The sequence below is a fragment of the Periplaneta americana genome, chromosome 1 (assembly GCF_040183065.1).
Source record: "Periplaneta americana isolate PAMFEO1 chromosome 1, P.americana_PAMFEO1_priV1, whole genome shotgun sequence".
Lineage (NCBI taxonomy): Eukaryota > Metazoa > Arthropoda > Insecta > Blattodea > Blattidae > Periplaneta > Periplaneta americana.
In genome coordinates this window covers 103,391,822-103,408,966 of record NC_091117.1, presented here as the reverse complement: position 1 = coordinate 103,408,966, position 17,145 = coordinate 103,391,822, and the positions used below count along the sequence as shown (strand labels likewise).

Here is a 17,145-nt window from a genome sequence, read left to right as displayed (position 1 = left end):
AAAATACACTAAATTTGTCGCTCAACAATACGAAAACCATTTGACTTTCGATACTATATTTTTGAAAATGCACTCTCCTCAGCACCTTGTATAAATAGGGAAAAAATTAGAGTATAAAAAAAATGCGAGGGTTTTTACTGATCGATTTCATATGGAATAGCCCACACATATATATAATCTAGGCCGATTCTCAGTCTCACAATGTTGACTGCTGTGGCTACTTGGCATATTTTCCACATTTTGTTAACATGGTAGCACAGCAGTACATACAGTATTATTGCTTGTCTACATGAATGTTATCCATAATCGTATCTTATTCGTACCTCCACTTCGAAGGAAGTCAGATCTGAATCACATTATATATTATAATTACACGTTACCTGTGAGTTCTTCTGTAATAAAACATTCTCTGTTGCATATTTACATCTGTTGTTTTCAAATGGCTGGAGCTTGGTTTTACACAATTACTCCTCGTGCTTTCCAGTAAAATTCTGCTACATCTTTTCGGTTCTTTTCTCTGGGTCCAGTCGTCTGCAGTGTAACAGGTGTTTCTTGTTTGAAGCTAAATCCTCTCTGCACAGGGAGCACCCTGTTCCTGAGACTGTTCCCATTCTTTGAAGATGTTCATCCTAGCAGTCGTGGCCAGTTTCCAATCTGAAAAGTGCTGCCACAGTTCTTTATGGAAGGAGTTTTATCTTATTAGCATATTTATCAATGGCTTCATATCGATGGTTCAGAGCAGTATTATCGTAACTACCATTATTGGCACTGCTAGTCATGACAGTATTGTTCTGACCCGTCCACAGATTCCTCTTATTCTGTTCTTCTCTGTTATGGTATACTTCCTGTAGTCTTTCTTTGTAGCAATATCTGTTTTGCTGTTGTCTGTAGAACTTTAGAGCCTTGTTTAGTTAACATGTCTGCTTGTTCATTACCAAATAGTATGATACAGTATTTACCTTGTGTTATCAACGTTTTGTACATGCTTTTGATTTCCTGGATTATTTTTGATGTAGTTTGGTCATATCTGGTTACTGCTTGTATTGCTGATATTGAATCCACGAGTATTACTATTTTTCTTTTTATCTGAGCTCTATACAGAATATTCTGCTATGTGGTTGGTTGTTATTGCTTTCAATTCTGCTTCGAAATTTGTTGTTCCTGGTCCAAGAAGTATAATATACTGAGAGAAGATTTCACTGTAGATTCCAGCTTCTGCTCTTTTTTTCTGCCACTTAGGGAGCCATTGGTACTATATATTCGTATCTATTTACTGATGGATATCTAATATTTATTGCTTCTCAGGTTAGCTGTAGCATTTTAGATGGAAGGTCGGTTGATTTGTATATATCTTGTATCAATAATAATTCAGGTTTTATATCAGTGTAGTCTAATGGATTTGTGGAAGAGCATTGGGTAAAATTTTGCATGCTATTGTATCAGAAAGTAATTAATTTATTTTATCCTTGAAGGCTTTTTGTGTTGATAGAGAAGTTTTACACAAGTTCTTATAGTATCAAGCATGTTTGTATTTATTTGCAGTTAAATTTTCATGTAGGTAATTGAATGGCTTGTATATTGTGGTCATCTCGAAGTGGGTTGCTACTCTTAACACTACACTGGGTGTAGTTTTGACTGATCCAGTTACATATCTAACAGCTGCTTTTCTGCAAATTTATTCTTGAAAGATACATACTTTTCCACGTTAAAAGTGTTAAAATTGTTTAAAAAGGTATTTACCTTCGACAGACGGCCCGTTTTGACGCTATTTGTCGTCGTCTTCAGTGTCTCTTGAACCACTGCTGATTTTGGCTCTGCGATGTGCAGTTGTCGATGGTAGGGGTGGGGGTGTGTTGTTCCTATGGTGGGGGTTGACTGTCTGTATGTTATGACGTATTATGATGTCAAACAATGTGTGCGTATTAAACTGTAGTTGCGTATTAAGTATGTAAATGTGGGTGTGCTATTGTATTCTTATATATTTCGTATTGTTCTAGGATATTTAACTGTAAACTTTTTGGTGTGATGTGTAAAATTTCCATATCTGTTTCTATATTATTGTAGTCATGATTATTGTCGATAATGTGATCTGCGTAATTTGATGTAATGTAAGGTTTGGTTATAGCTTTAATATGTTCGTTGTATCTTGTATGAAAGGATCTTCCTGTCTGTCCTACGTAAAAATGTGGGCAACTATTGCATTTTAATTTATAAACTCCAGTTGAATTATATATATTTGAATGTTTAGTGTGGTTGTTTAAGAATTTATGTGTTGTATTATTTGTTTTGTATGCAATTTTGTACTTTAGTTTTCTGAATGAAGTTGCGATTTTGTGGGTATTCGTATTGTGATATGTTAATGTTATGTATTTATTCTCGCGTGCTGTTTGTGTTGGTTTGGTCTGTTTTTGTTTTGCCTTTTTTATTAGTGTGTCTGTTATGTTAGGGTTGTATCCATTGTCTTGTGCTATATATTTTATTGTGTTTAATTCTTCCGTGTAGTTGTCTTTGTTCATTGGTATATTAATTAATCTATGTGTCATTGTACGGAAAGCTGCATGTTTATGTTGTATGGGATGATTTGATGAATTGTGTATATGTGTTGTGGTTGTAGTGGGTTTCCTATATATTTTGAATTCGTGTCTGTTATTTGTTTTGGTTATGGTGATGTCTAAGAAGTTTATAGCTTGCTTATGTTCCATTTCTACTGTATATTTTAATTTGGGGTGTATTTTGTTGAGTTGTTGATGTAGGTTTTCTATTTGTCTTTTGTTTCCATTATATAAGACTATTATGTCATCTACATATCGATGCCAGTACATTATTTTCTCTGCGTGTTTGTTGTTGTCGGTATTTAGTATGTGTGTTTGTTCTATGTTGTGAATAAAGATTTCAGCTAATATACTTGATATAGGTGAACCCATTGGTAATCCTTCAGTTTGTGTATAGTATTTATTGTTATGTGTGAAATAATTTTGTTTAGTAATAATTTCTGTTATGTGTAAAATTTCGTTAATATGAGTCTGTGGTATGTTATTTTTGATAAGCATTTCCCGAAGTATTTCCAGTGTTTCTGTTACTGGTATGTTTGTATATAGATTTACGATGTCAAATGATGCTAATGTTGTATTGTATGCAGAGAAAATAATGTACTGGCATCGATATGTAGATGACATAATAGTCTTATATAATGGAAACAAAAGACAAATAGAAAACCTACATCAACAACTCAACAAAATACACCCCAAATTAAAATATACAGTAGAAATGGAACATAAGCAAGCTATAAACTTCTTAGACATCACCATAACCAAAACAAATAACAGACACGAATTCAAAATATATAGGAAACCCACTACAACCACAACACATATACACAATTCATCAAATCATCCCATACAACATAAACATGCAGCTTTCCGTACAATGACACATAGATTAATTAATATACCAATGAACAAAGACAACTACACGGAAGAATTAAACACAATAAAATATATAGCACAAGACAATGGATACAACCCTAACATAACAGACACACTAATAAAAAAGGCAAAACAAAAACAGACCAAACCAACACAAACAGCACGCGAGAATAAATACATAACATTAACATATCACAATACGAATACCCACAAAATCGCAACTTCATTCAGAAAACTAAAGTACAAAATTGCATACAAAACAAATAATACAACACATAAATTCTTAAACAACCACACTAAACATTCAAATATATATAATTCAACTGGAGTTTATAAATTAAAATGCAATAGTTGCCCACATTTTTACGTAGGACAGACAGGAAGATCCTTTCATACAAGATACAACGAACATATTAAAGCTATAACCAAACCTTACATTACATCAAATTACGCAGATCACATTATCGACAATAATCATGACTACAATAATATAGAAACAGATATGGAAATTTTACACATCACACCAAAAAGTTTACAGTTAAATATCCTAGAACAATACGAAATATATAAGAATACAATAGCACACCCACATTACATACTTAATACGCAACTACAGTTTAATACGCACACATTGTTTGACATCATAATACGTCATAACATACAGACAGCCAACCCCCACCAGAGGAACAACACACCCCCACCCCTACCATCGACAACTGCACATCGCAGAGCCAAAATCAGCAGTGGTTCAAGAGACACTGAAGACGACGACAAATAGCGTCGAAACGGGCCGTCTGTCGAAGGTAAATACCTTTTTAAACAATTTTAACACTTTTAACGTGTGACAGTGTAAATTTTATGTTTTTAACAAAGTGTTAACGAGAACTTTAATCAATGACATACTTTTCCTTGTGATGTTATGTTGATTTCCTGGATCATAAGTGTTTCCAGTGTTGATATACATGACGTAGGCTTGAATTGTTTGATTTTTTCTCACAACACTGAACATTCTTTCTCTAGGACAATTATTATAGGATACACTCAGTACAACAAATATATCTTTACACAATGTTTTATATTTTACTTGTCTACTTTCATCTCTAAGATCAGTAAATTTGCCACAATTTATATCTGTTCTAGGTCCGTTTACAATGTTTTCAGGAAAATTATCACATTGGTAATTTGAAAACTCTTCTTCAAGTCTGTCATTTTCACTTTCCTTCAGAAAATTTGGATATCTTTGAATAAAATATTCGAGAGATGAATATGAAACATATTTTCTGTGTGAAATATTCACAACTTCTGCATGTTTAAGAAATTTATCAAGTGGAAATCTCTTTAGAATGTAGCACAAGCTGCCATGTAAAATTTTTCAATGCACTTATAAAACATCTGTTCATCACACTCATTCTTTTAAGCATTCCTTGACTTTTGCTTCAATTACCAAATCTTCATCTGCTTTCTGATATTTCTTCTTTTCGAATTCAACACTACAAATAGAAGTAGAATTAGACTGAAGAGGAGACAGCTTAACAAATCTGACAAATAGGTCAGTAAGAAGACCAAGAAGTTTCCTTCTCAGAAGATGTATAGCTGGAGCATCATGTTGCAGAAAAATATTTACAGAGTTAAAAACAGGAAGTTTACTTTGAAGGAAATAACAGTACAATTTTGTGGTGTGTTGATCTTGTAAGAAAGCCTTCACAGTTTTAAATTGCTTAGTAGTTTAATTTTTTTGTTGGGGTCCACTACAAAATTGAAGTGTCAAAGCTTCTCACCGCCCAAGAACTTGTTTCAAGAAGAGAGAACCAATGTGTATTAACACACTTCAAATTTATACTTTGAAGAGATGGAAAAATTCAAGTATCTTGGAGCAACAGTAACAAATATAAATTACACTAGGGAGGAAATTAAACGCAGAATAAATACGGAAAATGTCTGTTATTATTCGCTTGAGAAGCTTTTATCATCCAGTCTGCTCTCAAAACAGCTGAAAGTTAGAGTTTATAAAACAGTTATATTACCGGTTGTTCTGTATGGTTGTGAAACTTGGACTCTCACTTTGAGAGAGGAACAGAGGTAAAAGGTATTTCAGAATAAGGTGCTTAGGAAAATACTGGGGCTAAGGGGGATGAAGTTACAGGAAAATGGAAAAAGTTACATGATACAGAACTGCATGCATTGTATTCTTCACCTGACGTAATTAGGAACATTAAATCCAGATGTTTGAGATGAGCAGGATATGTAGCATGCATGGGAGAATCCAGAAATGCATATAGAGTATTAGTTGGGAGGCCGGAGAGAAAAAGACCTTTGGAGAGGCCGAGACATAAATGGGAGGATAATATTAAAATGAATTTGGGGGAGGTGGGATATGATTGTAGAGACTGGATTAATCTTGCTCAGGATAGGGACAGATGGAAGGCTTATGTAAGGGTGGCAATGAACCTCCGGGTTTCTTAAAACTATAAGTAAAATATCTGGACCAAAAAGTTTTCATAAATAAACACAGAAACAAATAAATGAATAATTAAACAAACAAAAAATAAATCAAATATAGTAAATCAACCCCCAACTCTCTCCATACCCTTCTGTCTGTGTGTCTCTCTCTCTCTTTACTTACTCCCACTTTCCTTCTTCTCTTCCTACACATCTATTTACTTATCTGTCTACTCATTTACTCATCTACCCACCTATTCACATATCCAGCTCATTCACCTATTAAAAATATACCGCATATTGATGAAAGTTATGACATGTAGTGAAATAAACCCACCTTCCTATGTCCTGCTATCATTTCATCTCGGAGGATTGCTCGCAGAATAGTCTGCACTTTGAAGCTAGGATGCACCAAACAACGAGCGGCTGCAATCATGCTTGAGGTCAAGGGCCCACTAATTCCAATTGAGCTCAGATACTCCAGAATGTTTGGAGTGAGTCTGAAGGGTACTGGGCGGTTAGCATCCAGGTCACCTGCAGCAGTATTATATTCATATTTAGTTTTACTACATATGTATGACAACTTTCAAAAGTTTTGTGAACATAAAACTCAAAATCATCACAACACTTCAAAGTGCAAATCAAAAACAATTTGAAAGGTACCTTTTAGTTAAATTTTTTGTGCCATGAAATTGGATTAAACGTAAAAAAAAAAGCTATCATTAACATTTCTCAAATTTCTCTTAAAATCATTGGATATAAATATAAAAAACCAACTGCATCTGAGATGAAATAAATACAAGTGATATATTTGATTGGTTGGTTTTCAATGAGCTGTTTTGGAATTCAAACCATTAACAGTCTAGCTCTTCAATATTTGGTGATAGTGCAGGTTTCAGTCGCTACTGTTAGACAGATTTCCAGGTGGGAAGCATCATCTCGACTTCATTGTCACATACAAGCATACAAATGGTATTAAAAGACCAGTTACTTGTACCCATATATATCCAAGTCATCCTTTGTCTGGCAGTTAATCTGCACTACAGTAATTAAGTAATCAATCCATGACAAATTACCAGGATGCACTGTACAATTAAGATCATTTGTTTTATTGCCAAACAACAGCACTAGTTCATAAATGAAACACGATCTTAATGCAATGCATACCTGTAGTATCATCTACATCGAACTTGAAGTAAGATACATTGACAAGACCAGAGTCTTGGTGAATGTACATCATGTCCGGATTGAGCCGAGTGAGGTGCAGCACATACTCAGCAAAGCAAGCCAGAGATAACTGAAGAGTGAACTGTAACAAACACGCAGTTAGTGAAATACTATTCAATTAAGAATGGTGTCTTGTAAGTTGCACATATTTCCCTATTGTAAATTTTATGCAGTAACTAACAGAAATGTAATTATATATAAAAATGTTTTAAATAGTATGTATCAGTATTCCATAATCATCTTCAATGGTGATGGAATGCCTACAGTGTCTAACAATCCTGTGAGGACATGACATAGTTCAGTAATAGCCTGGTGTAGATTAGTTGTATGTTATGTATAATCAAATAATTGAATGTTATACAAAGTATAAGGTGTTTAATGACAGTCCTTTTAAGAGACGAATCTGTAGCATAATATACATGGAAAAGTTCTCTACAATTTTGTTCGTTTACATTTAAACTCCCCAAAAATAATTATTTTGCATAATAATTTATGATCTCATTATCTTTTAAACACATTTAAAAATACACATTTTTATAAACTGTTTTTACATTAGATTTCTCAGTTCCAATAAATATTCTGCATGTTTCTGATATGTTTATGGTTTAAGAATATTTCAGTACTTTATTTATAAACGACTTTAATAATGGATGTTTGGGAATGCTGTTTACAAAATATAGACATTATTATTTTGTCAATAAGGACCTATTTTACATAACCATTTATATTTAAATAGATTTAACCATTAAAAATTATTATATACATTAATATTAGTGACATAATAACATTTATTCCATTAACAACTAATGCCTGAGTACCAGTACTACAGATAAGTTGCCAGATTACACCTTTTACCCATATTCTTACGGGTTTTTTTTAATCTTAAAATACGTCTTTCGTAATTTGAGGGTTATAAACTTTTTTTTCCATCAATATAATTATTTTCAACGTGAAGTTTACTAAAATTATATGCAGGGATTTATTTTTATAACACTATGAAGTTTAAGTAATCAGATGTAAGATATAAATGTTCTGTGGACTTAGGGTACTGATATATTCCATGCAGGTGTTTGGCTAAACAGTCATGGCCTATTACCAATCTAAATGCAGCTACAGACGATTTTCATGGTAAATCGGGAATTAACTGTGGCTTATGAAGCAGAGATTTCCATTTTTTCCCTTGAGATTGTGTTATCAAATTTTGTTTGTTGAAGTCTAAGTATGTAGATTTAATAAATTTTTTCACAGAATAATATGTAGATTTAGTAACAGGTCTGTAAGTAGCAGTGCTGCCCTTCTTTGCTAAAGCATCTGCATTCTCATATAATTCTTTTATTGAGTGTTATTAATTAAGAGAGCACTTTAGTTATTTCTGCTGTTTGAGATGAAGGTGTGTGTCTAGAGACTATCGATAGAATAGCTGCTTTGGAGTCTGACAATATAACTGCATTCTTAAATTTATTGATGTGGCATAGAAGATTCCTGAGACTTTCACTTATTGCAATGATTTGTTGTTCCATATCCAAGAGATCTAGGTAGGTATGAATGGTTTTATTACACTTATATGATTAATTCCCGATTTACCACGAAAATCGTCTGTAGCTGCATTTAGATTGGCAACAGGCCATGATTGTTTGGCCAAGCACATACATAGAATTGGAATATATCAGTCTCCTAACTGCCCATTGTGCAACTCAAACCAAGAAATGGATTCGGAACACCTCAAAATCTGTGCTTCAGTGGCTGGTCATGATAATATCTTTGAAAAATATTGGAGTGCAAGAGGTCAAATGACTTTATTGTCAAACGCCTGGCATTAGAAAACAACAACAACAACATTACACTTATACAACAGATACATGTATATGTAGATCTAACATACAGTTTCTGTAAATGTATTTCATATTGTTAAATGTTTGAGCTAAGGATGGTAATAACTCTACACCTTAAATACTTTAACAATCAATTATAATTATGCTACGAAATCCCTAGGAAGTTCCATACACCTTCATATTTGTCTGCAGTGTAATAATCATGATGAAGATCTGGAACACATACTTCTATACTGTCCATCCATAAACCACAAAAGAAGTAAATTAAAATCATCAGTATCAATTGCAGAAGACACAGCCCTGCAGTATATACTGACTACACCCCAACTCTGGCTACTAGCAACAGACATCTATAATGAACACCGATCAAAATATCCCTCATTTCTCATGAAAAACAAGGACTGAGAAGACTACAGTAGACTATAGTGGACCTTATGTTGTCAGCAAACAGCTGGATACATTAAGAAGACTGACTGATTCCTTTTCTTTCTAAAACAAATCTGGCAGCCCTAGCTGCAGGATGTATGTCGTAGAGCATTCTGGAGGATGGAACGTGCAGCAGGTAGTACTTGTTTAGATCTTCTCATAACATGTTGCTAGGGTAGTCTTTGTGTTTACTTCCTTTGGCAGGTACAAGTGCTTTACAAAGGCTGCTTGCGTTTGTTGTAATTATTTATTTAAATATAGTTTTCAAGAGTGATGTATTTGGTAAAGTAACCTTTAATGAAACAATTAATGTGAAAAATTTAATAAACATTAATTATTAGTAATACTGTAAATAAGAGTAATGAAAAAGTGGAACAAATTCTTAACTTAATTTGACGATATAAAGTGTAAAGAATATAATATAAACAATTGAACCTAAAATCTATTCTTTCTACTGCGCTTTGCATGAACCAGATTACCAGATGCTGTTTTAACTTGATATTAAGAACTATGTACCATTACTTGAATGTTCACAATAAAGTTCATAAATTATTTAATGCACAAATGTAAAATAAGTTACTAAAACCACATAAAAATGAAATGTGTTTTGTTTGTCGTAATGGTTACCTACAAAGGGAGTCACCTCGTGAAACAGGTCTGGTGCTGACAATGGCTACATAACCGCCCTTACTATTGCACTATTGTTTCCACGTGTTGGCAATGGTACTGACTTTACTGCTATGTTGCAATTTTTTTCTAAAAATAATGTCACTTTCCCACTAAATGAAAACAAATAACGCAAAATAACAAAGAAAATTTCTATCCATTTATTAAGGATTTACTCTGTGAAGTTAATGTCATTGAACACATTTCACCCTGCAGCATAGCTATGTTGGAAGTAGTTAACAATGCTATGTAACTGGATTTCAACTAGACATCCAATGAAGAGATGGGCTGAAAACTTTTGTGGACCGTAACAGTCCTTCTGGGGCTTCTTTATAGTTCTGTGTTTTTACTTTTATGCCTTGTTGCAATTGTCACAGGAATTTGACAATATATATAAAATTTTGTCATGCTGTAATCTGAATAAAAGGAATCTTCTGACTTCATTTTAGCTGAGGTTCTTTGTGTCCTCTTTACTTTAGTGTTGGAGGTATTGAGTCATAAGGGAAAGAGAACAAGGAACATGGGTCTGGAGTCAACACAATATGGAAACTTTGTTAAATTTGCTTTCATTGATGTTTTTCTTAAACATATGCAGCAGAACAAAATCATTATTTTTAGTGCATACACTTTCAATTAAACAAACTGTCATACAAATTATGAAATACATATTCTTTATTTCTTTCTGTCAATCTCGAAAGTAGGTGTGTAAGATTTGCATGTGTATCTAATGCCTACCAACTTAACTTGTGTGATTCGGGTTCTGCATATTGCAGATAGTTATAGCTAGACTGTTTCCCATTTTTCAAGTTGCATGCCACTTCGGCGGGCCATGCTATGCATGATGTGCATCTGTGGAGAGTTATGTCGTGTACTATAGTGAGTGTATGTGTAAGTGTTCGTGTAAGTGTAGTGTAGGGAATGGCCGAGAACGATGATGAAGATGAGGATGGGAGAAGGGGAAACCTAGTGCCAGCATATAGCCTACTCCTGTCAAATAACACCAAGGTGGACGCCAGGCTTAACATCCCCGTCCAATGTATGAATCACTATCAACAGTGACATATACCTTCTCTTCATATGCACTGCAGAGAGATTTGGGATTTAATCCAGGATTTCATGCTATTTCTAAAGAAGAAAACCCTCTTCTCCTGCGTGTACAGTGTAAAAGCCAGAGAAAGGACAAATGTGAGCAGCACTTTGCATTCTCCAATATTGTACAGCATTTGTAATAATTGCTCTAAATAACAGAACTAGTAAAAACATGACAAATAAAAACAATTTTTCGTTAGAATTTAAAAGAAACAAAAATGTGTAAATTGGAATTGAAAAATGTAATGTTACGCAAGCTTAAAGAAAAAGAATTTAAGAAATCATGTGTTATTAGGGTGATATTCATAAACTGAATTTATTATAATTAAAAAAAGGTAAAAAGGTAAAGGTATCCCCGTAATATGCCATGAAGGCATTTGGGGGGCATGGAGGTAGAGCCCCATGCTTTCCATGACCTTGGCACTAGAACTAGGTGGTGTGGTCGGCACCACGCTCTGACAGCCTTTTACCCCCGGGAAAGACCCGGTACTCAATTTTATAGGAGGCTGAGTGAACCTCGGGGCTGTTCTGAAAGTTTGGCAACGAGAAAAAATCCTGTCACTACCTGGGATCGAACCCCGTACCTTCCAGTCCCTGCTCTACCAACTGAGCTATCCGGCCGCCATTATAATGTATTGCTTAAAATAAATAAACAAAATACAATTCTAGATTTCGTATAATACAGACAATTAGAATGGTATAGACATGTGAAACGTATGGAACATGAACAGTTACCAAGAAGAGTTTTGGAATGGAATGAGAAAGAGGTAGACTCAAAGCACATGGCTGCAGGAAATTAAGAAAGCAATGGGTGAGGAGGGGAGAGGAACTACAAGAATGGAGATGGGAGGTTAGAGAAAGTTGGAGGAAGAGGATAAAGTGTAAAAATTGGACACAGGAAGATGCTCTTATGCATTGATAACCTTTATAATAATACTTTCTATGATAAGAAAGAAGTGCAGATGAAAAATGTTGTAAATAAGAGTACAGAGACTAAAGGTCAAGTCAGTTTGTTAACAGACTACATACTGAGTGATGTGATTAACTTACCATTTTTCGGAATGTCCAGTAATCTGTAGCTGCAGGAAAAGTTCTTGTTGCCCATTCTTTGAGCATTGAGCGAGGAACCATATTGGTTTGAACTTCTTTCAGAATGTCCCTTAGGACTTGATGACTTGCCTGTGAGCCTCGGGCCTAGAAGAGATCAAACATGTATTTATAATACCAAGTAACTGCCAATTTGGCTCAGTACTAGTATGCACACTGTGCTTACAAGGCAGAGAGCCTGGGTTCAAATCCTGATTGATTCATCCTGAATTTAGCCTATAACTTGCGTTGGAAAAGCCCTTAGTCTAAGAAACACAGAAATTTTCTCTTGGTACATCCAAACAATTCTCAATCATCATTCATTATGATTTTAATATAGACACATTGTCAGTTGTGGCCTCTGGATAGTCTCTGACGAAGTGAATGATCTAAGCTTCTAAGTACTAGCAACATCTATGGGCCATGCTCGGAGAGTTGGGTGAACAGCAGCAAGTTAAGGGCACTGACAAGAAACAAAAGTATACAGATTTGTTGTCATCACTTTAGAGATTAGAATTTTTTGTTGAGTTCAAAGTGCAAAATGTGGGATTTTCAAATGGGAAAATCGGTGTTTTCAATTGAATTTTTTCGGTATTTTCAAAATACACAGCTTTAATAGCATGATAAATACCCTAAGCTTTCAAAATACATTTCAGAAAAAAAAAATTATTGACATTTTCTGTTGACAAACAATGGCGTTTAACAGACAAAACATTACTGTATGAAGAAAAGAAGCGTTCACAGTCTGGATTTACACATGGCATCCATATAATTCGAAACACAGATTGTGCAAAATCAGAATAGTTTATGGTCATTCCCTGCAGCACAGAAATAATGTCCACTTCTTCACCAGAGCTCAGCTTGTTTTTCAGCACACTCTGCAATTCTTTGTAGCCTGTTATCACTGCAGTGTCCCACAGATCCGAACAGAATTCGAGTTTTCTTATTGTTTCCATCAGATTTTTGTTAACATTCATCTTTGCAACTTCCGCAGGATCAAACACACTCACTCCTTTGTAGAACCCACGTGCAGGGTCACTGGCCCTTAAACTTACAAGTTTTGTCAAACTATGTGAAACAGCATTGGTTATCATTGGCTGCGTTCAGCCGGGACAGCACTAATTCAGCTATTCATTTTTGCTGAATTACAGCAGCTGTGAGTTGCTGAATGACCAGACTGCAAAATGTTCACTGTGTTTACGCCATTGTACTGTCTACTCCGGAATATAAGATACCACTGGTTGATGTCTACCCCCTCCACTTTCGCTGGCTGGCTTACTGCGCAGCGAAAAAAATTTTGCTACGAAAAATGGCGGCCGCTTTTTCAGCAATGTCGGTCAGCAAGGCATTCAATGCTGTCGCTATTTCAGCGCTATCCCGGCTGAACGCAGCCATCGTTTTCAGTTTGTGTTTCGTAGTAGCACAAAGGATGGATTCAGCAGGCTAACAATGCTTACCATGCTTATGATACGATTCTCGCACGTCGCTACATACATAGGATATGATGTCAGGAGTGTGATCAGACTAGGTATTTGAACCAGTGAGTTAGAAGAGAGATTATAGAGTGGGCATTGCACCGTCATGTTTGAAGAAAACTGAAAGAGTGTCCGCCATTACAATAAGTGCCCAAAACAAAGTGGGCGTGACGGAACCAAGTGGCCCGTGTTCGAATCCCGATTGGGGCAAGTTACCTGATTGAGGTTTTTTCTGGGGTTTTCCCTCAACCCAATATGAGCAAATGCTGGGTAACTGACGGTGCTGGATACTGGACTCATTTCACTGGCATCATCACCTTCATTTCGTTCAGACACTAAATAACCTGAGATGTTGTACAGCGTTGTAAAATAACCCACCAAAAGAAAATGAAAAAAGACTAAGGTGCTACATCGATGACAGAATTTCTTGTTTGAACTTGGAGACGAAATGGTGCAACCATGTGTTATAGAAAGGGCTTCGAATTGCAGCCTCAAGAAGCCAATTGGTGTAGCAATGGAAGCTATCGGAGTGAAATCAAACACCTCTACAGTAATCACGCCACTCCATCAAGGGGGGGGGGGAAGGGGTCGTTGTCACATGTGTCCCAAAATACCAGACAAGAAGACAGAATTTAAGTGTGGAAAATGTCAACTGTGGGCATGCAAAAGTCATTTCATAGAGAGAATTGTAATTCAATGTGCTAAGTGCAATGAAGATTAGAACTGATATGAAATGTCAAAGTTGGTAGCACTGAAAAATTTTCTATTGCTCACAACAGGCCCAAAATTGATAATGTTTAATAAAAATAAGCCATGTAATGTAAAACTGTGTATTTGACTCTAATATCAAATAAATAAGCACGGGGCCCAAAATGGATCCCATGCAGTAAAAGTTGTGAATAATTTTGTTCAGTAATGTGAAGGTTAATTATGTCAGGTGAAGAATATAATGCGTACAGTTCTGCATTGTGTAATTTTCTCCATTTTCCTGTAACTTCATCACTCTTAGTCCCAAATATTTTCCTAAGAACCTTATTTTCAAACACACTTAATCTCTGTTCCTCTCTCAAAGTGAGAGTCTAAGTTTCACAACCATACAGAACAAATGGTAATATAACATTTTATAAATTCTAACTTTCAGAATTTTTGACTGCAGACTAGATGATAACAGCTTCTCAACCGAATAATAACAGGCATTTCCCATATTTATTCTGCATTTAATTTTCTCCCAAGTATAATTTATATTTGTTACTATTGCTTCAACTAGTTCAAAAGTACTGGAAAGCACGACTGCTAATGGCTTCATTGCCAGATGCAAGGCACTAGACAACAACAACAACTATTGCTTCAACTTATTTGAATTTTTCCACCTCTTCGAAGGATAAATTTCCATTTCGTACAATATTCATCTCATGAGACATAATCACTTACTTTGTCTTTTCGGGATTTACTTCCAAACCTATCTCTTTACTTGCTTTAAGTAAAATACCCGTGTTTTCCTTAATCGTTTGTGAATTTTCTCCTAACATATTCACGTCACCCACAAAGACAAGAAGCTGGTGTAACCTGTTCAATTCCAAACCCTCTCTGTTATCCTGAACTTTCCTAATGCCATATTCTAAAGTTAAAAAGTAAAGGTGATAGTGCATCTCCTTGCTTTAGTTCACAGTGAATTGGAAAAGCATCTGACAGAAACTGGCCTATACAGACTCTGCTGTACGTTTCACTGTGGCACATTTTAATTAATCGAACTAGTTTCTTCGGAATACCAACTTCTATAAGAATATTAAATAAAACTTCCCTCTTAACAGAGTCAATATGCCTTTTTGAAATCTATGAATAACTGATGTACTGTACCCTTATACTCCCATTTTTTTCTCCAATATCTGTAGAATACAAAAAATCTGATCAATAGTCGATCTATTATGCCTAAAACTACAGTGATGATCCCAAATAATTTCATCTACATATATGTTATCTTCTCAAAGGAATATTGGACAAAATTTTGTACAGCGTCAACAAAAGTGACATTCCTCGAAAGTTACTACAGTTAGGTACAATTATGGTCTCCTTCCATTGTTATGATACAATTTCCTTTTCCCAAATAGTAAGTACAAGCTTATAAATTTCGCTAGGTAATGCAGTTCCACCCTCTTGTATTAATTCTGCTGGAATTTGATCGATACCTGGAGACTTGCATGTTTCCAGATTTTCTATTGCAATTTCGACTTTAGAGTGTGTGGGTACAGGTATATATGGCTCAGCAGTTTGTATTTGAATTTCATAATTTCTATTTGGCCCATGTACATTTAGTAAAGGTAAAGGTAAAAGGTAAAGATATTCCTGTAACATACCATGAAGGCACTTGGAGGGCATGGAGGTAGAGCTCTATGCTTTCCATGACCTCGGCACTAGACCTAGGTGGTGTGGTCGGCACCACGCCCTGACTGCCTTTTACCCGGGCAAAGAGCCAGTACTCAATTTTATAGGAGGCTGAGTGATTTGTCCAAAATAATTTTTTCATCTGTTCAGGACTGAATGAGAATCTGCAAGCAAGTTACCATTCTCATCCTTGATCATGTTTACCCTTGCCTGATATCCATTCTCAAATTCCTTTATGCCCTTATATAAATCTCTAATGTTTTTATTCTCACTATTTGTTTCTACCTTATTCAATTTTTCGTTCAAGTAATCCCTCTTTTTATTCCTAAGTGTACAACTTGCTTCCCTTCTTTTATTGAAATAGTTATCTCTATTCGCCTCAACTGGATCCTGTAAGAATTGCAATTGCAGTTTCCTTCTTTCTACCACTGTGCAACAATCTTCATCAAACCACAGTTTCCTTTCTAGAGAATCTAATAAAGAATCATTTATCCCTCTGGCGTATTTCAATAGCGTTGATGGTTTTCGTGTAAATATAATTTTAAAACAACTAATTTCAAGCCACTCAACGATGTGAGCAGATTGCAATGTTGTAGCCAGAGAGGGGAGATCATATACAGAGACAGATCTAAGTTCGTTGATCTCTTACATCTTTATTATGAGTAGAAAGACGACAATGTTAGCGGCTATGTTGCCAGATTGCTGAAACTTTCAACTTCATTTTCTAATTAACTGTGCATTTAATCACAATATAATATACAATTTCTATTCCCTTGAGTGTATCCTATCGCCCCTTTCAATCTCCATGGTTATTTCACTTCCACCCTGTACACAGAATAGTCACACAAGTACCTACCTACATACAGAACAGTCAAGTTCAAGAGAATAATACGTAAAAAAATAATATGGATGGGTAAATAATTAATATGAGAATGCTTTTATAAAGCATTAACTAGAGTTGTGATTGTTTACATTAGCTTTCTTCTTATATGAATTGATAAGAACTACAGCAGAAACTTGTTTTAATATTTCTATTTCTGTTTTAAGGAATGGTTTCAACTATAAAATAATATGATTGATTTCTACTTTTAAAGAACC

General features: G+C 35.0%; 1 protein-coding gene across 6 annotated transcripts in view; it reads right to left on the bottom strand.

Moving 5' to 3' along the window:
• The window catches only part of Nipped-A (Transcription-associated protein Nipped-A), a 494,348-nt gene that overhangs the window by 8,533 nt on the left and 468,670 nt on the right, over positions 1 to 17,145 (bottom strand). For all 6 annotated transcript variants that reach the window (XM_069825168.1, XM_069825181.1, XM_069825178.1 and 3 more), the window contains exons 62-64: positions 12,155 to 12,298; positions 7,032 to 7,173; positions 6,202 to 6,398 (exon numbers count right to left, since the gene is read on the bottom strand). In XM_069825168.1, coding sequence (XP_069681269.1) covers positions 6,202 to 6,398; positions 7,032 to 7,173; positions 12,155 to 12,298 — 483 coding nt within the window. The remainder of the gene's footprint in view (positions 1 to 6,201; positions 6,399 to 7,031; positions 7,174 to 12,154; positions 12,299 to 17,145) is intronic.